This window comes from Ursus arctos, unplaced genomic scaffold (genome assembly GCF_023065955.2).
Source record: "Ursus arctos isolate Adak ecotype North America unplaced genomic scaffold, UrsArc2.0 scaffold_15, whole genome shotgun sequence".
In the NCBI taxonomy this organism is placed as follows: domain Eukaryota; kingdom Metazoa; phylum Chordata; class Mammalia; order Carnivora; family Ursidae; genus Ursus; species Ursus arctos.
Genome location: NW_026622819.1, coordinates 7,280,923 through 7,308,078, shown reverse-complemented (window position 1 = coordinate 7,308,078; position 27,156 = coordinate 7,280,923). Strand labels below are relative to the sequence as shown.

Genomic DNA, 27,156 nt, shown 5'->3' with positions numbered 1-27,156 from the left:
GAAATGAGCATCTTCTGATCCTTTCAGCCAGGGTATCCCGCAGCTCCCAGTCCCTAGTCAGTAAGTGACCAGTGCAGGAACGTGGGCAAGACGGCGGTGGCATCTGCAGAACAGCGGGGTGAACCTGGGCTTCGTAGCCAGGGACTTACCTGCGAAAGTTTTTAGTTCTTCTGTTTCCTTGGGAGGCCTCCTTCCTTGAGTCTCCATATCTGTGAAATAGGAAGGAATGGTCATACTGATTTTACAGGTTTAGCTTAGCAAAAAAAGAGATATACTCTTACTGTGCAGAAGCACAGAACCTTCTCTGCAGTTTCTTAAATTTTCTTCTTTTCTGATTGGTGGAATCTCTGATTTTGATATGATATGTCTTAGTTTTTTTTCATTTTAGTGATGATTTCCTATTCTTGTTTTTATTTTACTTTTTTTTTTTAAGAGAGGGAGAGAGAGAGAGCGAGTGAGAGTGAACAGAGGAGGAGGGACAGAGGGAGAGGGAGAGAGAATCTTAAGCAGGCTCCATGCTCAGCGCGGAGCCTAAGACCCAGAGATCATGACCTGAGTCAGAATCAAGCGTCGGATGCTTAACCGACTGAGCCACCCAGGCGCCCCACTTATTCTTGTTTTTAATAAACTGACCCCAAAATCACAATTATAGTAGTCCCCCCCCCTTATTTCTGGGGATATGTGCTAAGACCCTCAGTGGATGCCTGAAACCACAAATAGTACCGAATCCTATATATTCTATGTTTTTTTATAATACATATCGATGATAAAGTTCAGTTAGTAAATTAGGCATGGTAAGAGATTGACAACAACAGCTGATACTAAGAGATCAATTATAACAACATACTGTGATAAAAGTTATGTGAATGTGGTCTCTCCCAAAATATCTTATCGTCCTATACTCGGCTGTCTTCTTGTGATGGTGTGAGGTAAGGAAATGTCTGTCTGATGCGAGGAAATGTGGTGAGTGGTGTAGGCACTGTGACGTCCTGTGAGGCTACTGTTGACCTTCTAACTGTATGTCGGAAGCGGGATCATCTGCCTCTGGACTGGTTGGCCGCAGGTGGCTGGGACTACGGACAGTGGAGCCACGGATGGGTGGGGAGGATGTCTGCAGTGCTCCTGAGGCCTGCTTTGTTTTTTATTTTATTCAGATTGAAGATAGTGACAGATTTGAATAAACTCAGCTGTATCAACGTGACATATCGGATCCATTGGGCTGAATAGGTGTTGTTGGATATCAGACACAAAAGTCGTTCCCAACTAAAATCTGAAAACAATAAATCAGGAGACTTTTCATTAAATAATGCTGGTTTTTTCAAGTGTACCAGCAGTCCATTTTATGTAAATATATTTGATAATATTTCAAGGTATTTTTCACCGTAGAATAATGAATTTGATGAATCATTTCTCCCATAAATTATAATATCCTCCTTTTTCTGTCCTCTGACTTTTCAAGTGTTTCCAAGGAGTTATGGTGTTCAGAGTAGCTTATTCGATCCCCTCAGGGTTCACGCACTTTGGTTATGTCTTCCATGTGCTTTCGTGTTTCGAGGCCCAGGAGACTTCCTCTTCTCGGCCGCTCTGCCTATAATAATCCCTTCATCCCTTTGACCATTAATTGGAAAATTATGACATTTAGAAAGGACATTCCTCAAAACCATGGGAATCCTTGTATTTGGACCAGATGTTCAGGGAATTTTAATAGAGGAATCAAACATCTGTGACAGCGACGAGCAGAGTCACGGACGAAAGGAGAGCGTGCGCAGCATATTGATGGGTGTAAACATTGTGAGGAAGGTGGAGAGGTGTTCGTGGATTTGCATTATTTTTTTCACCATTAATTCATTTCTTTTTTTTTTTTTTAAAGATTTTATTTATTTATTTGACAGAGATAGAGACAGCCAGCGAGAGAGGGAACACAAGCAGGGGGAGTGGGAGAGGAAGAAGCAGGCTCATAGCGGAGGAGCCTGACGTGGGGCTCGATCCCACAACGCCGGGATCACGCCCTGAGCCGAAGGCAGACGCTTAACTGCTGTGCCACCCAGGCGCCCCCATTAATTCATTTCTTTAGCAGTGATTGTTTGTCTCTCCTATGTCTCGTAGTGTCCAGAGGTTGAGATTTTCCACAGCCTTGTTTAGAGTGAGACAGAAGCACAGGTAATGGTGGTTTCCAGTGATTAAGGCTGTAATCGAGATGAGTGTTGATGTACAGTGGGGCCAGGTGAGGAACGTGAACTCTGAGATGAAACTTAATGATAGAGAGTCAGGAAACCCATCAAGAAATATCTGACATTGGACAGGGGAGAAATAGAGGGGTTGGTTCAGGTGGTGTGGAGGGCATGACTGGATATGGGTAGGGAAAGAGTTGTCAAGATGTAGTGACGAGATGCCAGGGGAGCTTTGGAAAGATGAAGGAGGGAGAAGATGGCAGGTGAGTCCTCAGACGATGGGTCTGATATCTGAGTAAACGGTGTAGCTAACCGTGAGAGGAAATGGGCACGAAGGAGGCAGTTGGTAAGGACAGATAATGAGGTCACCTTTAGGTGAGTACCTCTACCATATTTGTGTGAAAATGTATATTTTGATTTATGTATCTGGGTTATGTGCAGAGGTCTCGAAGAGAGTGACAGATTTGGAAGTCACCAGGTTTTGGAAAGTATGTAAAGTCATGTGAGTTTGAAGACACAGGCCCCTGGGAGTGTGCAGATGGAGAAGAAATGAATGTTCAGGGGAGATTGGGGTGTACCTTTATTTCAAGGGAAGACTGAGAAGTGAGAGTCCTGGATGTGCTCACAGGGAGACTGGCGTGTTAAGGAAACCAGGGGGGCGGGGGTTGGGAGATATTCAAGGGGATAGTCAGTGGGCGCAAATGCCGCGGAGATACCCAGCTGCATGAACTCGCTGGGTTGGCAGTGACGAGGTGACGGGTGATGCTGGTCAGTCATGAAGACACAACGGTGGGTCCTTCTCTCCTGCCACCATTGCATACTGTTGCATGTTGGCATACATGTTGCACCTTCTGGGTGACAAGGAAAAAAGTGGCACTCCAGGTCCTGCTTAGGTGAACTAAACACCAATGGGTGGGGGGTGTCTGGGTGGCTCAGTCGGTGAAGCGTCTGCCTTCAGCTCGGGTCATGATCCCTGGGTCTTGGGATTGAGCCCTGCATGGGGCTCCCTGCTCAGTGGGGAGTCTGCTTCTCCCTCTCCCTCTGCTGCTTCTCCTGCTTGTGCTGTCTCTCTCTCTTCAATACAGAAATAAAATCTTTAAAAAAATTAAAACCTATGGGAGCTGTGAACAGTAATTTATCCACCATGAGTCATTTATCACTTGATTTCTTATTGTGTCCATATTGAATTTCCTGCCTTGGGGAAAGGTCTCTGGATAAATCTTTTAGAAATTGTTGATATAGTTGTGTTGCCTTGAAGGGCCCATTATTTTTCTTTTCTTTCTTCCCTCTCTCTCTCCCTCATTCTTTTCTCCCTTTCTTTCTTTTCTCTCTCCCTTTCTTTCTCTCCCTTCCTTCCTCCCTCCCTGTCTTCCTTCCTTTCCTCCTTCCTTTCTTTCTTTCTCTCTCTTTTCTTTTTTTTTTTAAAGATTGTATTTATTTATTTGACAGGGAGAGAGTGCACACAAGCAGGGGGAGTGGCAGGCAGAGACAGAAGGAGAAGCAGGCTTCCCATTGAGCAGGGAGCCTGAAGTGGGGCTCGATCCCAGGACCCTGGGATCATGACTTGAGCTGAAGGCAGACGTTTAACCATCTGAGCCACCCAGGCGCTCGCTTGCTTCCTTCCTTCCTTCCTTCCTTCCTTCCTTCCTTCCTTCCCTCCCTCCCTCCCCTTTCCCTTTCCCTTTCCCTTTCCCTTTCCCTCTTCCTCTTCCTCTTCCTCTTCCTCTTCCTCTTCCTCTTCCTCTTCTCCTTCCTTCCTTCCTTCCTTCCTTCCTTCCTTCCTTCCTTCCTTCCTTCCTTCCTTCCTTCCTTCCGGGCCTCTGGTTGCTTTAGCTAGCACAGAAGTGGATTGAGTGAACTTTCACTTAGTTTGAAAACCTGCTGACAGATAAAATTAATATTGCCTTTGTGTAAATAATAATTTTATCTAATGGACTTCATTTATTTTTATGGTTCCTCCAGGCAATCTGGAGCTAAACAAGGGGAAAAAGGCAAAACGGTAATAACAGTTCCCTTTGAAGAGAGATATAAAACAAGGTCACTGGAGCTGAACCATTATTGAAATGTATAAAAATCGTTTAATGTTGTTTTTTCCCAATTTATATCATGAGGTCATTTTATATAGTCATAAAACTCCATCTTATCTCAGTTCAGATAGGATAACAGTCTGCGGAACAGAACCACCTTCTTATCCAGCTATCTGCAGGTGGCAGCCAGTGGTGCCCCCGGTACGTCAGCGCAGTCCGTGTTTGCCTAAACTGTTTCTCAAAGTCATTTATGGGAAATCTTTTTCGCTGAAACTTGGCAGTCAAGGTACATGGGTTAAAATAACATAAAAAGGATCCAGTTTTTACCAAAAAAATGTATGTTAAAAATCAAAGATGTGGTATGTTTGGGGAACATGGTGATTCTCCTCATAGACTCAACGCAATAACAAGGAGGCTTTAATTTCACTTTATTTCCCAAAGAATAAAATGTTCAGTTATTGGTTTTGAAAAAGGTTAGAAGAATCTATTTACTCGAGCACTGTGCATTAACGTAAATTTATTGTTTTATTGATTCTTCGTTTAATCCCATTTCTTGTTCAGCACCTACAATAGTTGATACTCTCGTAAAGAAAGACCGTAGATTCATTCAAGATACGTGCCTTCCAGACCTGAACACAGCCCGTGCGTTGATCCTCCTGGATCATCTGCTCATTCCTTTTTTCCGAACACTGTCCCTGGAACGTCTTCAGAAGCCATAGCTTCTGTCTTCGTTCTCCTGTGTTTTCTGAGACTTTGCTCCGACTTCTGGTTGACGATTATCAAGAGGCAGACTTTCACTTGCTTGACTGTTCTTGCCTGGACTGTGGACTGTGCGTCTTTGCCCCGCTGTGTTGGAGGGCTGTCCCTTGAGCACAGGTGACCCCCTTCAGTGTGGTTGGTTCGAGGCCACCACTCCCTTACCTGGTCTCACCTTCATTCACCTGTAGGATCCTTGACCCTGCCTGAGCCTCTGCCTTCTCAGCTATAGAGTGATCTCACCTCTTCACCTCAAATTTAGTGGGTTGTTGACTCATTTCCTGTCTCACGTGCCAAGGGACTGCACAAAGCACCTCCTGGTGTTGTTTGCTCAGGGCAAGGGATGGGTGAATTCTAAATGCTAAGTAGAACGTTGGCTGTGCGACTCCTGATTCATGCAGACGGCCGAGTGAGCATGTTGGAACGCATAGTCTTGGGACCGTAACGATGTGTTCAATCCATAATGCAATAAGTCAAACTCAGAAACAGGACAGGTTATGTGAGCCTCCATGCAACCAGTGATGAGGAAGCAGGTACTGTAATTGGTAGCCCGTGGCTCCTGTGTAGAAGCCACCACAGGGGCTGGAGTGGGCGGCCACTGTGTGCGCAGAAGGGGGAACCAGCCTGAACCTTGGGGTCTTGGAAAGGCTCAGGCCGGCCTGGGGCCTGTGGCACCAACAGATGTACTGATGTGTGTGCGAGGCTCACTCTGAGGACCCTGGTTATGCTGGAGAGGCTGATGGGAAAGCCTTTGCAATGGGAGGAGTGGACATGGAATTAAGCGGACGGGTTGTAGGTGAAAGGGCACACTACTTTCTTTCTTTTTTTTTTTATTGTTTTTTAAAGATTTTATTTATTTATTCGACAGAGATAGAGACAGCCAGCGAGAGAGGGAACACAAGCAGGGGGAGTGGGAGAGGAAGAAGCAGGCTCATAGCGGAGGAGCCTGATGTGGGGCTCGATCCCATAACGCCGGGATCACGCCCTGAGCTGAAGGCAGACGCTTAACCGCTGTGCCACCCAGGCGCCCGGCACACTACTTTCTTTGGAAAGCTTCGAAGGAATCCTGAGGGTTTTTGAATAGGGCAGGGCTGTTTACCTCGTAGCAACTGATGATTGCGCAACAGACACCGTATTTGGCCTTGTCAAGGGGTGCCAGGGGGTGCCGGATAGTGGAATGTTGCTTTCAGTTTGGGCGGGCCTTTAGTCTCTGGGTGAGCAGTTCATCAGATGTCTTGGAATAGGGCCAAGAGGTGGAAAGATCGATGACAACGTCAACCTTGCAGAAAGAGCTGTCTGTCCATCCCCCCCTACCAGTCGTGCCGTTTGTGTTTCTGATGTTTCCATGGACTGACTTCTCACAATGAAGAGGCACCCACGCGGCCTCAGCCCTCTGAGACAAGGACGGTTGTGCTGAGGAAGGCAGGCAGGTGTGCGCCCGGCTACCTGAGTCCCCTCGGGCAGCTCAGTGGCTCCGCTCCCTGCCCGACTCAGGCATCTTCTCTCCAATGAGAGTTCTTCAAGCTGGCAGGTAGGAGCTGGGTCGGAGGGTTTCTGTGGATTCTGAATTGCCCTGGCGGGTCTGGCCGCTTCTGAACATACAGTAGGTCTGGAGCTGAGAAGAAACACAGCCTCCCCTGCCCAGAAGTACATTAAGCTGATTTTAGGTCTGTTTTTATTAATAACTGGTTGGACTTTGTTCCCTAAGCAAAACTTCTCGTGTAAGCTTTCATTCTTTGGATTTCTTTTTTATCTGACAGCATTTTTTTTTTTTAAACTAAAAGGAACAGTCATTTTTTTGTTCGCCAAAGCCTATTCATTTGCAGTGTGGGTGTGAATGGGAAATGTTATTTATTGCACAAACACTTATATACAGAGTTTTGCTTATTTAGATGGAGCTTATAGAGGGTTCCTCCCACATCAGGAAACTCAAAGGAAGGCTTCAGGGATTTTGAAGTAGATGCCCCCAAAATGTCTTATTTTGTCGCCCAAACTAGCCTGTGGTGCTGCGTCTTCCTATTGGCAAAATCATTTTTAGCATTCAATCACCTAATATATTTTTAATTTTCCAGAGGTGCTAGGATGAAACCAAAACACCTTTTATTGAAATTGATCCTTTGAAAGTTCCTTCCTAATGTATTTCCCGGTGTAGCAAGTAGTTGTAATTAATGGGACTTCCATTTGTATTGGAATTGTGCTGAAATAAGGCAATACAAAGTCAGTTGGGTGATTTGTGTAAGTATTTTAAAATAAACTTTCAAGTGATGATAGCTTGTCTAATTTCTAAAGAGGAGAGGGATTATGATCCATATAAATCAGAAGTTCTCAACCGGGGGCGATTTGGCAATGGAGGCAATTTTGGTTGGCGCACGCGGGGCCGGTGGCGCTACTGGTGTTACGTGGGCGGAGACCAGGGATGCTGCTAAATCACGGAGCAGCTACCAGAACAAATAATTACCTGGCTCTAATTGTCAGTAGTGCTGAGACGGAGCACTAAAATCCCTGGTATAAATATGCTCCCCCAAGAGGTGAGAGCTTTATCGTATTCGGGGGAAGTTGAAATTGCCAAGTCCAGGATGCAGGGACCTGCTTTTGAGATCAACGCTGTGCGGAGGAAAAGAAGATTCAAGAAATTAGCCTCACGGGTGGCATGCTGAGAAAAGCCCACTCTAAGTGAAGACTGAATGCCCTTCCCTGGCACCTTACGGGGACAGCTGTTTAGAGTGTCTTTATCTTGAGAAAAGAGGTAGCATGTTATAGCCTGAAAATTACAAACTTCTAAAAATCACCTGTTCTCATTAAATGCACTTTCCTTAGGTTAACGTGGCCAACGTGTAATTTTGTCTCCTCACTATCAAACTCCATGTTCCATTTTAGCTGCTCTTTCCCTTGACAGGGCACATCCCGCGTCTCTGATTGTCACTTTCTGGATCCCAGGGAAGGCATGTTCCAGCACTGGCGTGATTTTTCTCTCCCTTTCCTTCCGGAGGCGTCCGTGTCAGGCTGGAGACGGGAGTGATGGCTGCTATCAGTGTAGGGCGAGCCCGTGGGCAGTGGGTCTGTCTGACTGGGTTCACAGTTATCGGAAGGGGTTGGGTGTTGGCTTGGGTCTGACACATGGAAAAAGTACGTGCAAAGGAAGAATTTGCTCTTAATTCCTGGTAGACCTGAGCTGGGTCTCAGAGGCCAAGACCGGGCAGTGCCCCAGTCCAGTGGACTGGTCGCCCATGGTCCAGATCTCCTAGCCCCACCCAGGATGTAATCATTCCGAACCTCCTGAGCTGTCTCCAAATTCCTGTTTTTCTGAGCACCCAACCTGGATTTTCAGCAGCCTGCTGCCTTCCCTTGAAGATTCTCTCAGCATCTTAAACCCCACACACGTGAACCTGAATGATCATATTCTCATCTAAACAAAGTTCTTCTGTTGATTACGATATTCAGATGAGGGGCATTGCTGCTCTTGCTGTCATTTGTATTCTCTGTCTTGAGTCTGTCTGTGCCTCTTTGCTTCTTTCTCCCCAATTGTAGCAGATTCATACTTTGGAGGTTAGGAATTTGGGCAGGGCTCCACTGGGTGATTCTTTTGCTCTTGTGATGCTGAAGTTACTCGGTGGGTTTCAGCTTTGCTCACATATCAGGTGCTTTGGTGGGAATGGCTGGGAAGCTGGCCTCAGTGGGAAAGGACCCCGGGAGTCCCTGCACGCGGTCTCTGTAACATGGCTGTCTCGGGTAGTTGGACTTACAATCTGGTTTCTTGGCAGAATGTGCTCTAAGAGACAGGAGGTGGAAATTGCCAGGCTCTTAGGGTCTGGGCTTGGAAACTAGCATGCCATCACTTCAGTTAAATTCGACTGAACAAAGCAGTTAGAGCCAATCCAGTTTCAAGAGAACCGGCATAAAACCCGCTTTCTTGGGTTGAAGAAGCCGTGGCCATGTTTAATTTGCCCTACGTCCCCTTATCCATCACATGTTTGCCATGCTTGCGTGAATTTTTATTCACATCGATAACACTTGATGTCACAGCTTCATTTATTTTTCTTCTGTGTAGTTGCTGTAGGTTCAAATTAACTTCTCTATCTTTATGCTCTCCTCTATCCAATTTCCTGCATACTCTATTCTGAGAACAACCTTTTACGTCTCTTCAGCAGTAACTATACCATGGTGGCTTGTTGAATAGAAATGGAGAACTCAGACCTTGGTGTAGAGCCCCTTCCAGATCTTAACCCAGCCCCCTGTCTAAATTGCTTCCCACTAACTCTCCTTTTTATCTCCTGGGATCTGGCTCAAGTATGGGAAACCATTCCCCAGACCGTTCCTGGCACCTCCTTCCTCAGGAGCACGTCTTCATCCCCTTCCCTTGGCATGAAATGCACTTCCAGAATCCTCCATCTGTTGAACCTCTTTATTCTTCAGTGTGGACCTCAAACGTGAGCTCCTACGGGACACACCTTGAGTTCCTCTAAATAGTGGTAGTGCTCTCCTAAGTCCTAAAGCACGCCTGCCCCTTTCCACGGCTTTCTAACAACTTAGCTTACAGTTATTTGTACAAGCCCATCTTATTTTAAAGCTTATTAATCTTCTAAATTATTCATAATCTTTAAAGTCTCCCAGCTCCCAGCCTAGCAATTTTGTTTTACCCTGTAGGTGCTCACTATGGAGTTTTAGTTGATGTAGCCTGGATGTCCAGCCAGAAACTTTGCAGCAGGTCATCTATAAATTTCAGTGGATAAATTCACCAAATATGGGCAGTTTTTAAGAGTTGGGTAGCATAGTATCAGTCAGGTCATCGGGAAAAGACAGGGTCATGGCATTATTAAACGGAGACTTTGGATGTCAAAAAGGGAAGGACAGGGATCCTCAGGGTTTCCACATATAGGTCTGTACTAGATGGGGGGGCGAGGAAGTTATTCCAAGGGAAAAACCATTAGCAGTCACAACTATTAAACTGCTTTCTTCAGGAGTATTGACTCGGTGCAGCTTAAACTTGAACATTTCTCCTTTTATAATAAAAGGGTTATTTCATAAAACTATGGGCAGGAAGAGAGGTCTTACCAAGACATCGTCACACGTATTTGAAATACCACCCAGATAAGGGTAGGTTGCCCAAGCACTTGGAGGCTCTCCTTTTTTAAAGATAGATGAGGCTTTACTCAAAGACCACCCACCAGAAAACCTGAACTCGTGGTCACCTAATTGTTCTCTTTTGTGTGTTTTAGGCACTTGCCCCACATGACAGGAAGACGGGCTTCTGGCTAGAAGACAAGTGCCCGGAGTCCAAGGCCATCTGCCCACCATGAAGGGGACCTGCGTCATTGCGTGGCTTTTCTCCAGCCTGGGGTGGTGGAGACTCGCCCAGCCGGAAACAGATGCATCTCAGTGCCAGACAACGGAGCACCCGGTCATTTCCTATAAAGGTGAGGGGCAGGCACCCCCGGGCTGCAAGGGCACCACTTACATGCACTTCCCATGTTCAGTGACAGAGAGTACCACTGGTTATTGCTCTGTCGTTCTGTGACTGTTGTTTTAGACATCATTCAAAATATGAGCAAAAATACAGAATCCTCCATTGCAAGAATTTCCTATCCTGAACTGGTCACTTTGATCTTGAGAAGAATTCAAAATTGGGTTACCACGGGTAGAAAATCCCGTGGTTGAGGCAGCCTTTATTTAAAGGTGCTGCGAGCCTCATAGGCATTTGAACCAGGGACTAAAAATGTGATCTATAGAAAAAACAACAAAAGCAAGTAAAACAGAAAATTCTTCACTTCAGCGTTTCCCAACAAAGGCTTATTAGTCTTACCACGAAACTTCCGCCTCGGTCTCTATCTGGCACTGCATGGCAGACAGAATTGATTCAATGTCTTAAGAATGTCAGTGGACCTGTAGGATTAATTAATTAGTATGTATATCTGGTCACTTTTCTCTTTTATTTATCAAAATTTATTTAGGGCTCTCTATACCCTGGGTACTCTAAGCCTGCAGGATGAAAAATAAATTAGTCTTTGTCCCTGTCCTTAAGGAACTTATAGTTATATTATCAAGCCAACTATAATTGACGTTATATTTAAATAATTCATCCAATAAACAGCTTTATGTTTTGTTATGTTTTAAACTTTATATCATGAAAAATTTCAAATATCTGCAAAAATAGAAAGAAGAGTCTAAGGAACACCCAACCCAACATTTATTAATTCATGGCATGCCTTTTTTTCTTTTAAATCCCCACACATGCTTCACTGCACGCCCACCAAATTATTTTGAAGCAAATTCAAAAAATCATAGAATTGGGTCTATAATGTTTCAGTTCATGACTCTGAAAGAAAGGGAATTTCCAGCACCATGATTGCATCAGACCAAAAATGCAAGACAAAAACAAAAACAAAAAACAAACAAACAAACAAAAAAACCCGCCAAAAAAAACGCCCCAACCCAATTCCATAAAATCATCTGACATCCAGTGAGTATTATGAGATTCCTGATGGTCTCATGAACACTGATGCGTCTCTTTCTGTTAAAGGTTGAGTTGACTCAGGATCTAAATGGAGCTCATACACTGCAATTGGTTGGTCTTCTGCTATTTTGTTGTTGTTCCCTGTGCAAATTAATTTCAGAAGAAATCCGAGCTCTGTGTCCTGTAGAGTTTCCCACAGTCTGGATTTTGCCAAATGCATCCCCTTGGTATTCAAATGTTCTTCTGTCCCGAATATTTGCGTAAATTCATAGTAGTATCAAGAGGAGGCTTCGAGGGGCGCCTGGGTGGCACAGCAGTTAAGCGTCTGCCTTCGGCTCAGGGCGTGATCCCAGCGTTGTGGGATCGAGCCCCACATCAGGCTTCTCCGCTATGGGCCTGCTTCTTCCTCTCCCACTCCCCCTGCTTGTGTTCCCTCTCTCGCTGGCTGTCTCTATTTCTGTCAAATAAATAAATAAAATCTTAAAAAAAAAAAAAAAAAGAGGAGGCTTCGATTCAGATTTGGATCTTTCTGTCTCCCCTGTGGCATGGATGCTGCCGTGTCCTTCGTGGGGATGGCAGGTCCTTTCTAGGTGTGAAAGTGGCAGTTGATGATGGTCACGGCCAAAATCTACCGATTCATTCAACGGTGTAAAGCTGGGATTTCCGAATTTTATTATCCTTTCTTCATTTAACAGCAAGAATATTTCTGTATAAAGTAACTTTCCCTTATCAACTATTTGAATATCCTGAGGCTACAGCTCATACAGAAAAGTCAGAATTAATGCTTTTTTCCTTTTCTTCCCTTTCCTAGTTTGTTTTTGTTGTTGTTGTTATTGTTGTCATTGTTTATTTTTGTTTTTTTGTTTTTTTAAAGACTAGTTAGTTGGTTCTCTAACATTTTCCAAAGGGAGCAAGTAAGATATTATGTTTATTTTTTGTTTTGTTTCATTTCCTTATTTTGGTTATTAGCATCATTGTTAATATATGGATTTTAACATTTGAAATATTTCAAGCAATTGCAGTTTGAAATCATCTCATTTTAAGCCCATGGAAGCCTTTTCAAGAGGGCTCCTGAGCTCTTCTGACATAACCCAGGTCGCCTCTGCTAGCTTGCTTACTCTCTGGGACAACAAGATGTTCTTGACTCTTCTAGGCCACTTCCTTCTGTAGACCTGATTTAAGCACGGACGTCGCCAGTGGTAGGTCTTTTCAGGAAAAATGTTTTAAAAAGTATCATAATTTCGTCTGGATGCTTTCAGCTCCTCTCCAGGATGCTAGGGCTTTTCCGAACCTCTTCCACCTTCTGTCTGTGTCGTTTTGTCCTGGCCACAGAATCCCGAGTCTCTGCAGCCAGCACTATCCTTCCTTTGCCTTTTCCTGCTGTAGCCTCTGCATTGTTTCAGAGTGAGTGGCAAGCAGCTCTGGTCGTTTTTGATGACTGAAAACGCTGTAAGATGATCTGCTTCTCTTCTTTTAGTCCTCGGGCTACCAATGTCCTTGGGAAACTAAAGTGATTTCTTCACTTGGAGTAATTTCCTCTTTGGTGGTTATGCTGCCAACTCGAAACCTGGTTCATTTCATTTGTTTAATTTCCCTTTTGATTTTTAGATATTTTAGAAATTTCTAGATTTTAAAAATTTACCTTATTACATAGTGTTGCAAAGTTTCATTAATGAAAGCAAGGAACGTTCAGAGAAACTGACTAGACTTGTGTGTTCTCCATCCTGTTCCCACTTTCTGCACTCAGCTAACCTTTTACTTATATATTATGGTCCATGCTTCTTTTCTCTGTCTAACATTTTTTGACATGGTGGTATAGCCTGGAGTCCACTCCCTAGTGGAGGACTCCCTGCTGCTCCTTTTCAGAGCACATAGCTCTCCACTGTGTGGTGAACCATGGTGTACCCAGCAACTCCCCACTGGGAGATGTTGAAGGTATTTTCTGTCCTTTGTGGTCATGGGTAGTGTTATGATGAGTAAGGCCTACTGCAGACATCTCTTAATCCTTTGCAAGGGTACCTTTGGAAGGGATTCCTAGCATGGGATGGATGATGTCGAAGGGTAAATGCATATGTGGTTTTGCTAGATATTGCCCAATTCTCTTTCATGAAGGTTGCGCCATTTTGTTTTCTCATTTGCCCTGGATATGAGGATCTGTTTCCCACCAGCCTCTCCTGTGGAGTGTACTAACACTCTTTGGGATTTGGACTAATCCCATAGTTCGTAAATGATCTCTCAGCATAATTTTAACTTGCATATGTTTAAGTTGGAGCAAACGTTTAATAAACATGTAACAGGTGCCTGCTAGGTACTCAGTCTGTACTAAATATTGAGGAGATAGAGCAAAAACCACAGTCCCCACTAAGGGTTTAGAATATCTCAAGGAATATAAACCAAAAGGAACATTTCATTACATTCTATTAAAGGTCCTAAGAGGTGTCATGGCTGGGTGCTGAGGGAGCCCAGGAGAGGGAGATCTGAACTGGAGAGTCCAGGTTTTAGGAGAACCATTACAGGTTTCTGGGATGAGGCAACAACAGAGCTGAGTCCCAAATGATTGTTAGAAGGTGTTTATGAGTCTGATGGATGGAGAGCTGTCTCAGGGAGAGGAAAAGAGCCAAGACAGAAGCCCTGAAGTGAGGGAGGGGAGCATAGCAGGCCCTGGCAAGTGTCCTGTACAGTAAGTCATGAAATCTTGGCTTAGGTTATGGAGAGGAGGTGGAGGGAGTTGAGGCTAAAGTACTTGTAGGGGTTCACTATTGTCTGGCATCGGAAGGCCCCTTAAGAAGATCCCCCCATCTGGATAGGCTCCGTGTTCAGAATGGCAAAGGCAGCAGGGAGAGCTGATCCTGAGGTTGCTGCTGTGATCAGAGCGAGCAGTCATGAGGCACTAAGCTAAAAGAATGGTAGCAGAAATGTAAAGAATTAGGTGAATTCTAGAAATGCGTAGGTGGTGTTGATGATTTCATGGATGTAGGACAGGAGCGAGAAGGAAGCACTGAGTATGACCTCCAAGTTCTTGGCTGCTGATTCCATGTGGAATAAAGAAGGGGAATCAAAAAAGATGATTTTAGATTGAGAAAGCTGAGTTCCTCTTTGCCATCAGATGGGCTGTCTAGCTCAGAGCAAGGCATCATGGGATCCAAGAAGGGAGAGGCAGCCCTCCGAGCATCGGATGATACAGAATTCGAGGCAGACGTTTGCCAGGGGGCAGAGTGACAGACTCATCTTGGTTTGACCAGGACTTTTTTAGGGGTAGCCCTGAAAATCCTATGATCTGTGCATTAGTTTCTTAGGGCTGCTGTAACAGGGTATCACGAACCGGATAGCTTAAAACAATAGAAATATCTTCTCTCATCGTTCTGGAAGCTAGAAGAAAAACAAAACAAAACAAGACGTCAGCAGGGTCATGCTTTCTCTGACAGCTTTAGGGAAGAATCCTTCTTTGCCTCTTCTTAACTTCTGGGACTTGTCCGCAGTCCTTGGCGTTCCCAGGCTCGTAGACACATCCCTCCTATCTGAGTCTCTACCCCCGTGGCATTCTCTCGGCGTGGTTGTGTCTTTTTGTCTGCTCCTCTTTTTATAAAGACACTGGTCATATTGGATGTAGGGCTCACCCTCACCCAGCATGATCTCATTTTAACTAATTATATCTGAAAAGACCCTCTTTTCAAGTAAGGTCACATCCACAGATACTAAGGTTTGGCCTTCAATGGATCTTTTTTGGGGGGGACACAATTAAACCTGTAACCAGTGACATATATCAGAGCAGTTTCAGGGCAGTGCTGGGGGAGGAAACTAGATGGTAATGAGCAGAGAAACAAATGTGAGGTGAAGAAGGAGATATAAAAGGAGACAGTTATTGACTCAGCCAGCAGGGATGTGAGAGCAGGGGACAGCTTTTAAGAGAGCGTTACTTAATCATCCTTAAGTGGTGATGGGGAAAGGCCAGGTGAAGGAAGAGGCTGAAGAGAGGAGGAGAGAATTGATTAGACAGAGTCCCCGGGGCCGTAGGAGGAGATAGGATACTGGGCACAGGTGGAAGATTAGCTTACAGGAAGCAGACCCCACCTCCAGTGAGTCTGGAGGGAGGGAGGCTGGGACACCCAGGATGCAGGAACGTTAGCGGGTGGGGGTGGCTGCAAGGGGAGGGGTTCCCTGAGGACCTCCATGTCTCCATCTCGGCTGAGAAGCAGTAGACAGGCCATCGGCCAGGAGCGTGGGGGCTTTAGGGAGGAAGTGCTTTTCTGAAGAAGGGGTGAGGCTGTTAATCGCAATATACACCAGAGATTCCCTGGGTGCTGTCAGGAGCCCAGCTAGTCCTTGAAATGGCTCATGTTACAGCTGAGCAGGTGGCCACTGGGGTGCCACGTGAACACTTGTGTGTAAAGTGCGACTCTACGAGAACATTTGAGAAAGCAGGATGGAACGCTGGAGAAAGAAAGGCAGGACTGGATAATCTTGACTTTTAAAATCTTTATTTTTGCGTACACTTAAAACTTCATGATTTAGTGTGACACATTGGATTCACTCTGCACAAGACGCTCGTAATGAAGAGGACCAGATGCTACAGTCACTTCTGGATACAACGAAGCACGTTTTATTGAAGTTTTGCTTCGATTTACCTGGGTAGGCAGAAGGTGCTGGCAGGATCTTTTTCTTCCCCTCATCCTAGGTAAAATATTTGCCACCGTGGGCTTCTCTTGTCTAGCAGAGTTCATTGCTCAACACACTCTAACAACTTGCTGTGTTTGCAAGGTGACTCCTTTGACTGCATGTTCTGGAATATTTATCCTTGATTGTGGAGGGGCTGCTAAAACATCCTGACCCGTTGCAGACACACCATTTACACTTCTGTCCTTGTCGTTTGCTTAAATGTCTGCTCCAATAAAGAGGGAAAAAATAGTGAACCTTCAAGACTGCGTGTTTCTCAGCATGCTTACTGAGTCTCATAACCATCTCTGAAATGAGTCTTAAATGTTTAATGTCCACTTAAGGCAATGGTGCCACATTCTGCCTTTGTGTGTTTATTGATTAAAGTTTACCCAGCACGCTGGCTCTTGAGAGTGTGCTCTACTTATAGGAATTGGTTTATGGGGAACAATTTCACAGTCGGCAGAGGAAGACCACCAGTGGGGTGTCATGCCACACTTAGGCTTTCTTTGCCTCAGAGCCTGGATATCATGACTAATCTGGAAGCCTCTCTCCAGTGCCGTAGCTGGCAGGGCTCACAGTAATGATTACTGAGATTCCTCCTGTCGGCAGAATCAGGCAAGGCACTAGGAATTCCACTCTCGGGTCCCTGAGATCTTGATCTCTGACTGCTGGGTGCTCCTGTTGGTTGCCTTCCTACTTACCGACTCACCGATTGGCCAGAGATTTGTTTTGGAACTTCGGAAAGAGTTGTAGGAATGCTTCATAGAGGGTTAGCAACATTTGGCCCCTGATCTTGGGAGGGGCATTTGAGGGAATCAAAACGGGTGTTCAAGCTTGGGCCATCCCGGGACAGGCCTGGGAATGGCATTGGCCCTTGCCTTGAAACTACCGTCTTCATCGGCACGTGTAGTCCTAGGTGACTGAAGGAACCAAAATGGAAAGGGTACAACATAGGATTTTGAACCTGGGTTCTATTCTCATGTCACGGTATAAATATTTTTCACAAATCCTGCATCTTTATTTTGAATCATATAGTTATATCCCATTGTATTTGTGCGTGTGTGTGTGCGTGTGTTAGAAGCATTGCTTTGTTAGATGTTGGCGATGATAATCTAGGACATATTTTGTAACTGTCTTCGTTACCCTCACTTACTGGGAGCCGCAGTCTCTTCCCACCTCTGAGAGAGGCTGTCTTTCTACCCGTCTGTAAGGTGGCCAGGTACACATGTCCTTCCTCCCCATTAGCCACCACTCCTGCCCATCGTCGCACCAGTTACGCTCCTCCCATGGCTTCTCACCTTCCCTGAGACCACTGCCTTGCTCTCTATGCCATGTGCTCCCCATGGGGCCGAGGAAAGCGTAGCCTGGGCAGCCTCAGTTACCCTCCAAGGCCCAAGGATGGGGATGCCGGAAGGGAGCCAAAGGACTCGTTTCTGTGCCATGACGCCATGTGTCCCCCAGCCCCGTGCATGTCCCCCAGCCCATGAGTGTCCCACAGTTCCGTGGTGTCCCATGGTGCTCCATTTCTCCTCTGTAGGTTTTGGCATTCTGGGGTCCAGTGCCCCAGTCAGTCCTGGCTGGGTCGTACCCCTTCTCTGGGGCCTGGACCCTCATCCCTACAGGAAGGGCCACAGGAGATGAGTTCTGTTTCCCATAAGATTTTTGAGACTTCACAGTCTTTGAGTATCTAAGCTTGGATTAAAATTGCTTCGAGTGTTTCTCCCTGTTCATCTAGTCTCAGATCTGCCATTTGACTTTTATAAATAAATCAGAAATGTATGTGATGGTATGACAGTGGCGTACTTTCTCCAAGGAAGAATTAGGAAAGTTTATTTTAATTAAAAATAGATCGTATGAAATTCATCTTAATGTTTAGTTTCACTGTTTTCATATGAATCCGATCAGAGTATCGGTATAGTGAGACACTGCTAACTGTTGAAAACTGTCTTGAAGGCCATGCTTTTCTTTGTAAAATGTAAAACCTACATAAGCCAAGTGTGATTCTTTCTGGTTTCATAACAGGATATGAGTTAGCCTCCTGTGAGTTTATTTGGGGAGGGAGAGTGTTCTTATGGATCCTTACAAGGTCTTGGTTCCATAAATAATTTGACTTTTGTTATGATGCGTATGACTGAATGGTTCATATAATGTACTGTCAGAATCACACAGGCAAAATATTCCAACCTATTTGCAAGCAGAGCCGCTAAGGCACAGGCACCCTGCCTGTTTTGTACATTAAAAACTGCGTTTGGGAATACATTTTTTATTTTCAAGTCTGTTGCTAGTGTGCTATCTGAAGAATGGAATATTTAAACAATGCACAGCTTTTCAACTCTAGAATGTAGGTCTATCATGATCATTCATGAGGGCACATAGGTGTTAGAAGAAATGCCGTGTAAAACCATGTGTTACTCACTGGGTGATTTGCTTCCAACACCTACATTGAAGTTTTGTTTAACTTTATTTCTTTATTTGAGAACGAGAGCATGAACAGGGGGAGAAGTAGAGGGAGAAGCAGACTCCCCACTGAGCAGGGAGCCTCATGCTCCATCCCAGCACCCCAGGAACATGACCTGAGCCGAAGGCAGACGCTGAGCCGACTGAGACCCCAGGCGCCCCGCTACATTGAACTTCAGTGTCATTATTGGTCTTTGACTAATGAGAGCTGAGAGAGTCCCTGTAGTCGGTTTTTTTTTTTTTTTTTTAGAAATCACGATTGGGTTCTGATGAAAATGATATATTGAGGTTTGAGAATTCTTAATAACCTCTGTATTATTTTTTGTGTTCTAAGGCCACTAATGAAATAACATATAAGGTTGAACATCTATATTGTATCTCGAGATAGAATTTCAAGTTTTTTGATTGATTTGTCTAGACGGGGAAATAGTTTCTATTATTTTAAGCTACAAATGGAATACCTTATAAGTGAGGTAGTGCAATGTGATTGCACTCAAACCGGGGAGTAAGATTTTGTAACGTTATTGTCAGGATTCTGATTTAAAGCAGTCACTTCATTTGGCCTCATGGTATGTTACTATGTTTTATTTATCTGTAAGCATATTCTAGTCTTTTTAAGCATGAAGTGGGCCCTTCATTTGTTGTCACACTGAAGGCAGAGAAAAATCTTATCCTTGTTTTATATATGAAGTAACAGTTGATGAGTAAATAAAGAGTGAATAAAGTTTTAATTAGGCAGTGTTCTTGGATCTTGGTTCTCTTGTCTTCCCGTAATATCAAAGGCAAGGGGAGCAGCCGCAGTTACGTTGGAGAGACGAAGCATTATGCCAGCTCCGGCCCGCAGCAGTGCTGACATTTTTCTGTTATTGATGACCTAGAATATTGATGACATGGAAAGGACTCCATCGAGGTTTCTAAATTTAGTTTGTTTACTAACTTAATCATCACACTAACCTTTTGCTTCCTGAAGCTTTCTTAGTGTGGAGTGAAGAAGGTCCAGAAATAGACGCTGGCTTATAGGAGGAGTTATTCCTTAACTTCCCCTCTGCTTTCCCATTTCCCTCATGGGGCTCAGCGGAGGTCTCCCAGAGCCTGCTCACACGTGTCGCACAACGTTGCGTGCTGTGTCGGGATGAATGCATTCCTCCGATCCGCGGGGCGACAAAGTTGTGGGGAAGCTGTTTGATCAGTCCCACCTTGAAAGCACCTCTGGGCTGCATGTTAGAGAGACCACAGACCCTGTTAAATAAAATCAGTGAAGTGGGACCCTGATGCCAGGCTCGCAGAGTGCTCGTGGGGGCTCCCAGATGAACGATTAACGGCTGTCATTCTCCTTTGTACTTTTGATTTTTGTGCCACTCTATTCCCTGGCTTCAGCACACAGAGCGTTTTAGCTTCTGCTTGTTTGAAGGTAAAAACAGGGTCCAGTTTGTTAGTAATTTGATCAGTATGTATGGAGCGCCTGTTATGCGCTGGTTCCGGTCACTGGGGCTACCCCAATACACAAAACAGGTGGCAGTCTTGGTGTGCACGGAGTTTACGTACTATGAGGGGAAACAGGCAAGAATAAGATGGTATAATGCGGAGTGGGTGACGTAAGGGCTGAGGAGAAATGGAAAGCAGGGAATGAGTTCAGGATGGGAGGGGTCCTGAAATTTCATCAAGGTAACCAGGAGTGCCTGACATTTACCTGTTGCATCTCAGACACACACTTGCCCCTTTTTATTCTGCTCTGTGTGACTGGTCGGGAGTCTGAAAGATTTCTCAGGCTCCTGTGCCAGCGGGGCTCCTGTTGGGATGTTGAATGGGAAGAGGCAGCAGGAGCTGGAGAGGAATAGGGAAGGTCGCGTTTATGCCTCCAGTAGCTGAGTGCAGCCGAGGAGTGAGGCAGTGCTTTCTGGCAGTTCCCACTTGGGTTTGAGCTGCTTATCTCTGTGGGTCATGCATTCTTCCTTTTGGCTTTCTCAGGTCCAATCCTTCATCCTTTTGCTTTTTCAGTTTTTGTATTGTCTTTGCAATGAATTGCCTATGTTTAATTTTTTCTATTTGAGCTATCTGGGGTGGTTTCTGTTTTCCTCTGGATGGATTATGAGGCATACAGCTGGAGGCATTGAGTCTAGACTTAAAGGTTGTGAGGGCCAAGCCATGGGGATAACTGAGGAAACAGTGTTCCAGGTAGAGGGAAGGGCAAGTGCAAAGGCCCTGGGGTAAGATCATGCTTGGTAGGTTTGAGTCATAGCAGGGAGGCTAGAATGACCAGAGTGAAGTGAATCTTGGGGGCAGAGTAATGGAGATGAGCTCAGAAGGATAATAGGGACCAGATCCTATAGGGCCTTTAAGAATTTTGGTTTTTATCTTGAGTGGGATGGGAAGCCACTGGGAGATTTGTGGTAGAGGATTGATGTGATCTAACATGACTTAGAAGGATTGTGCTGGCTGCTAAGGATGGAGCGAATTACAGGTCGATGGGTGGGAAGGAGGACTGGGAGACCAGATTGGGGGCTGGTGAATAATCTAGGTTGGAGGTGGCGATGGCTTGGAGAGGGTGTTAGCAGTGGTTGTGTTCTGCAAGTCAAGTTCAAAGTATTTCCTTGCAGAATGTGTATATGCTGTGAGAGAAAGAGAAAAGCAAGAGGGACTCCGAGGGTTTTGATTTGAATAACTGGAAGAGTGGATGATGAGGAAGGGTGTAAGGCGGGCACATATGGAAAGAGTATTGGAGCTCAGTTTGGGGCACATGAAGCTTGAGATGCTTCTTCGTTGTCCAGGTGGAAATGTCAGATAGTTGCATATACAAGTCTGGAGATCTGGGGAGCCGTCTTGGCTGGAGGGGGACATTTGGGAGTTATTAACATACAGATAGCATTTAAATCTATAAGTCTGGCTGAGCTCTCTAGGGGAAAGAGTGTATGTAGAAAGGAGAAGAGGTGTAATGAGTGAGCCCTGGAGTAATTCAGTATGTAAGGTTTGGAGAGACGAGACAGCAGATAAAATGGAGAAGGGAAATTCAGAGATGTCGTAGGAGCCAAATGAAGGAAAAGTTCTTTCCATGGTGGCCTAACAGGCTAAAAACTAGAGACGTGGCTCTGAACACCAAGAAGCAGGAGGCCAATATTAATATTAGCAGGAGAGGAATATGCAGGTGTTGAAGGGCCGCAGAATCTCTAAGCCTAGACTGGGGTCGGTCTAAGCAGCGAACTATTCGGTAGATGAATGGTCAGATACTTTGGAGGACTGTGGGGCATGTTGTATAATTTGAATATGAATATCCCTTGAACAGTGGCTAAGGAAAGAATTGCCCTAGTGACTTGTAAGAAACAGTACTGTATGAGGTTGCTATATATAAAAGGACAAATCTCAGAAGTTGATCTTGCCCCCTTAATTGAGATCATTATTAGCCAGCTGTTGAGTAGAAAGAGCAGTATGCCCAGGAGATAAGATTTTGGGTTTGTGTCCTGTAACTTAGTAAATGTGTGAACTTGGGCACGTTGATAATTCTGTGCCTCCATTACCGCTTAAAAGTATAGGGATGATAATACCACCTTTTTAAGATTATTGAGTAGGGAAATGAGAGTTTGTGTGTGTTTGTGTGTCTGTGGAAGTACAAAGACCTACAGTGCCAGCTGTCAGTATATCTGACATTAAAGTTAGCTGCCTTTGAGCTTAAGGGTAGCACTCATATAGCACTCCTAACTATTAGCAAGCTTTGAAAACTCTTTGAGGCACAGTAATTTGAGGAACTAGCAGTGATGAAGTGAACAAGAAATCTGAATATTTGGTCTTCGCGACTTTTGTCTGGGTTTTAATGTTAATCACTGGATAATGCAAAGGTATGTTGAGAACGTCTCATTTGGAAGTTAAAGGGAAAATTTCAAAGCATTACATGAATGGTTCAAATCAGATTTAAACATTTTCTGAATCTAAAAAAATGGGCTAGAATAATGTAAGCACAATTCAGTAAAATTTAGAACTCATTTGCATGCTTTTATTTCTTAATTCCAAAGGGTCAGGCCCACTTTCAAGAAGCATATCTACAAAAATAAAGCCCCAGCATGGAAATCATAAATCCTCCATTTCATAGTGGGGAAACAAAAGCTTACATGATAAATTCATGAATCAAGGTATAAATCTGAAATCCAAATTCATTAGTTTGGGGGCTCAAAATGCAAACCAGAGCAAAACACATGAATGTGTGTGTGGCTTCTTCTTTCATGTTAGGCTCTTTAACCATAATATCTAATACTAATTTTAGAAATTGTATACAGACTGTCAGAGAGCTTCTGTCATATATATCTATTGTTCGACCAAGTTGGTAAACAGATGATTTTAATTTTTAAGATGAAAAATGATATATGGGACTTTACCAACTAGCCATAATGGAAACATGGGATTTGATTTACCCTCTTGCTGTAAACAAGAAAACCAGACAAAATATTAGGAACTACATTGTCAGACAGTGGACAGTAGGCGGAGGGCAGAGCAGAATTGTAATTACTTAGACAATGGAAATAAATACAATGAGTCCTATTATAGCCTTAGCTCACTGGAAGTAGTTTCCAAGGCAGAGTACATTGATGGGGAATCCAAACATAGACCAGCATAAATCAAGTCTCAGTACATGTAAAAGGACTGAAATCATGCCTGTGTGATCTATGAGCACATAGGAATCAAACTAAAAGTCAATAACAGAATGATATATGGAAAATTATGTTGGACTTTTAAGCAATATAATTCTAAGTGACTCACAGGTCAAAGACCAAATCAAGGGGGGAATTCTAAAATATTTTCATCTGAGTGACAATAAAATACAATTTATCTAAGTTTGTGGGATGCAGTTAAAGCAGAGCTTAGGGAGGAATTTGTACATTATTTGCTTGTATTAGAGGTAGGGGAAGATCTTATCAATGATTTTGGGATCTTAGGGAAGTATAAAAAGAGCAAATTAAATCTATGATGAACAGGAAGAAGAATAAAATAAAGATAAGAGGATAAATCAGTTAAGGGGAAAATTATAATGAAGAGCAATTAAACTAAAAGCTAACACTTTAACAAGACCATCAAAATCAATAAGTCTCTAACCAGATTGCTTAGGAACAAGAGAGAAGACATATTTGTCAATATTAGGAATGGATGAGGAGACATCTCTACAGAGCCCACAGAACTAAAAAGGCTAATAATAGAAAACAGTGAACAAGTTTATGCCAGTACATTCGACAATTGAGATGAAATGGGCAAATTCTTTGAAGATTCAGTCTATCCCAGCTCACCTAAGAAGAGACAGATAATCTGAATAATTTAATATCCATTAAAGGAATTCAATTTATAGTTAAAAATCTTACAACAAAGAAAACTTCAAACCAAGATGGCTTCAATAGTGAATTTGACAAATATTTAAGGAAAGAAAAAAAAGACACCCATTGTACTTTTCCAGTGTAGAGGAGGTTGGAACTCTTCCAGAGTAGAATGGGTTGCAACACTTTTCAGCTTTTAAAAGAAGTCATCATTACTCTCTTACCAAAACCAGAGAAGACATTCCAAAATATAAAACTACAGACCATTATCTCTCACTAACATAGGCACAAAAATCCTTAATAGCATTTTAGCAGTTGAATCTGGTAATTTGAAAGAAGGATAATATATCATGTCCAACTGGGTTTTATCCCATAAATGCAAGATTGCGTGGGGTTTCAAAGTTTAACACTTGAAAATCAGTCAGTGTAAATCAATGTATTAACTGACCAATTTAAAAAAAATTTTCTCAGGGCACCTGGGTGCCTCAGTCAGTTAAGCATCTGACTGTTGGTTTTGGCTCAGGTCATGATCTCAGGGTTCTGAGATCGAGCCCCATGTGGGGCTCTGCACTCAGGGCAGAGTCTGCTTGGTATTCTTACCCTCTTCCTTTCCTTCCCCGCTGCCCCTCCCTCTGCTCGTGCCTGCACTCTCTCAATAAAATAAATGAATAAGTGAAATCTTGAAAAAAAATTACCTCAGTAGATATAGAAAAATCATTTGATAAAGTTTAACACACATTCATGATAAAAAAATCTAGGAGTAAAAATTACCTACAACCTGACAAAAGGCAACTTTAAAAAATTGAAATCTAACATGATACTTTATGGTGAAAGGCTGAATGCTTTCCCCTCAAAGATGTTCATTCTTTCCATTTCTAGTGTAACGTTTAGTTACCACTGTACTAACTACTGAGAAAGGTAATAATAGATAAAAATTATAATGGAAGTAATTTAATAAACAAATGACATACAGATTAGAAAGGAAGAGTTAAAGTTGACTTCTTTTTTTCTTCTTCTTTTTCTTTTTTGCAAACAAGATTATAAGAACATCCTAATTAATGGTTTAAAAAGAACTGTTAGAACAAATAAGTGAGCTCCTGATTTTAAGATACAAAGTGATTATAAAAATATTCAATTGCATTATGATATATTACCAACTAATAATTAGAAATTGAAATTAAGTTTTATCATTTATAGTGGCATCTTAAATATGACATTTACATTTAGCTAAATATGTGCAGGAGCGAAACATTGAAAGCTGCAAAAGCATTCCTGAGAATATTAAAAAGACCTAAACAAATGCAGAGAAATATTCATAAATCAGAAATTCAGTGTTGTTAAGTTATCAATTCGGCTCTATCATATGCATTTCAATCTATAGGGTCATGCAAATTGAATCAGAATCTTATTGTGCTTTTGTTGTATAAATCAAAAAGCTGATTTTAAAACTTCTATGGAAAGTCAAAGGATTTAGAAAAGCTGAAATAATTTTGAGAAAAGATTACTATGTTGGAAGGCTGACAGTACCTAAATTCGAGACTATGTGGTTTGCACGAGGATAAACATGTACATCAATGTAACAGAAAGCAGAGACCAGAAATAGATGCACGCATATATTGTCAGTTGATTTTCAACAAAGTAGCCATGGCAATTTAATGAGGAAATGATAGTCCCTTCAACAAATGGTGCTGGAAAAAATTGGACATCTCATATGCAAAGAAGGACTGAAATGGATCATTGGCCTAAAGTTCAGAGCTATAATTATAAAACTTCTAGAAGGAAGCCTATGAAGAAAATTTTGAGACCTTGGATTAGGCAAGGATTTATTAGGATAAAAAAAGCACAGAAAGCATATACATATTTTTGTCTAAATTAGACCACATCAAATTTAAAAATATTTGCTCTTCAAGGTTACCATTGAGAATAAGGAAAAGCAAGCCAGAAATAATTATAGAACATGTATCCATGAAAGGTCTTATATCCAGCATATATAAGGCAATTCTTCCAATCTAATAAGAAAATCCGAATTTTAAGAAATGGCCTAGAGCTGTTAGACAATTTGAAAAATACTAATGACAGCCATGGTATGGTACCTCCACATGTGCAACAGAGAGACTACAATTAAAAGACTGATAGTTCCAAGCATTGGCAAGGATGTGGTGGAGCTAGACCTTTTACACTATGCTGTTGATAATTCAAGATGGTGCAGCCAATTTGGAAAAACACAAGGTTGCTTCAAAAGTTAAATGTACACTTACCGTAAATTCCCAGGAAACCTGCTCGTAGGTATTTGCCCAAAGGTAATGAAGTGTTGGATAATGTCTACAGAAAGATTTGCATGCAAAGGTTCATAACAGCTTCATTCTTACTAGCCAAGACCTGGAAACAACTCTAAAAGTCCGTCAGTGGCAGTGGACAAATTGGTTACGTGAACTAGATACTCCTGGGTAATGAAAAGAAACAAAATACTGATAGAGACGATGGATGAATCTCCAGAGTATTATACTAAGTGAAAGATTCCAGATACAAAAAACTACATCTTCTGTATTATCTCAGTATGTGACATTCTATAGAAGATAAAACTAAGGTCACAGAATATTTATTAATGGTTGCCTGGGCACAGGTAGGGTAGGAATTCACTGCAAAGGTTCACGAGAAATCCTGTGAGTTGCTGCAAGTATTTTATATCACAATTAAAGTGGTGGTGACAGAGTTTATACATTTGTTTAAAGTTGTTGGATTTAAATGAGTAAATTTATTGTGTCTCAGTTATACCTTAGTGAAGCTTATTTAAAAAAAAAACAAGTTCCAACTCTAATGGAGAAGCACGGACTTATCAAGAATGTAGGAGCCAGTAATCAAATTACCTAAGAAATAGCTTGAGTTTGTCAAAATACTTCTGCATTTCCTTGGCACTAAGGCCAAGCATTATGTGAGAACTTTACAATGAGAAAGATAATTATAAATAATATGTCATGCAACATTTAATAAAGTGTGTGTGTGCGTGTGTGTGTGTGTATGCGTCAGCAAAGCTACTTAAAATCTAAGATATGCAGGTCTTTAATGAAAAACCTGCTACATAAACTGTTTAATCATTAAGGTTTTTAATCCAAAGTTACATTAAGAGATAAGAAACCCATAGTTCTGGTTAACTTAATGTAAGAGAAGTTACTTATATAGAAAGCTTCTCTTTCAAATACTATTCTGCTCAATGGTAATCTTTGGAGGAATATATTTTTGACTCGTGTGTACTTTGAAAAGATGTCATCACATCTGAAAATTGCTGATTTGTAGGTAACTTTTTAAATTAAACACTTCTTGGAATTAGCTATTAAAACCAGAGAGAA

At 42.9% G+C, this 27,156-nt stretch overlaps 1 protein-coding gene across 5 annotated transcripts in view; it reads left to right on the top strand.

Annotated features, from left to right (window-relative positions):
* SEMA5A (semaphorin 5A) overlaps positions 1 to 27,156 on the top strand; it is a 477,069-nt gene that overhangs the window by 155,780 nt on the left and 294,133 nt on the right. For 4 of the 5 annotated variants that reach the window (XM_057312155.1, XM_057312158.1, XM_057312156.1 and 1 more), the window contains one exon: positions 10,171 to 10,368. In XM_057312155.1, coding sequence (XP_057168138.1) covers positions 10,248 to 10,368 — 121 coding nt within the window. In that variant the 5' untranslated portion in view covers positions 10,171 to 10,247. Of the gene's footprint in view, positions 1 to 6,097; positions 6,486 to 10,170; positions 10,369 to 27,156 lie in introns of those variants that run through there. The other variant, XM_048224338.2, reaches the window with a different exon arrangement.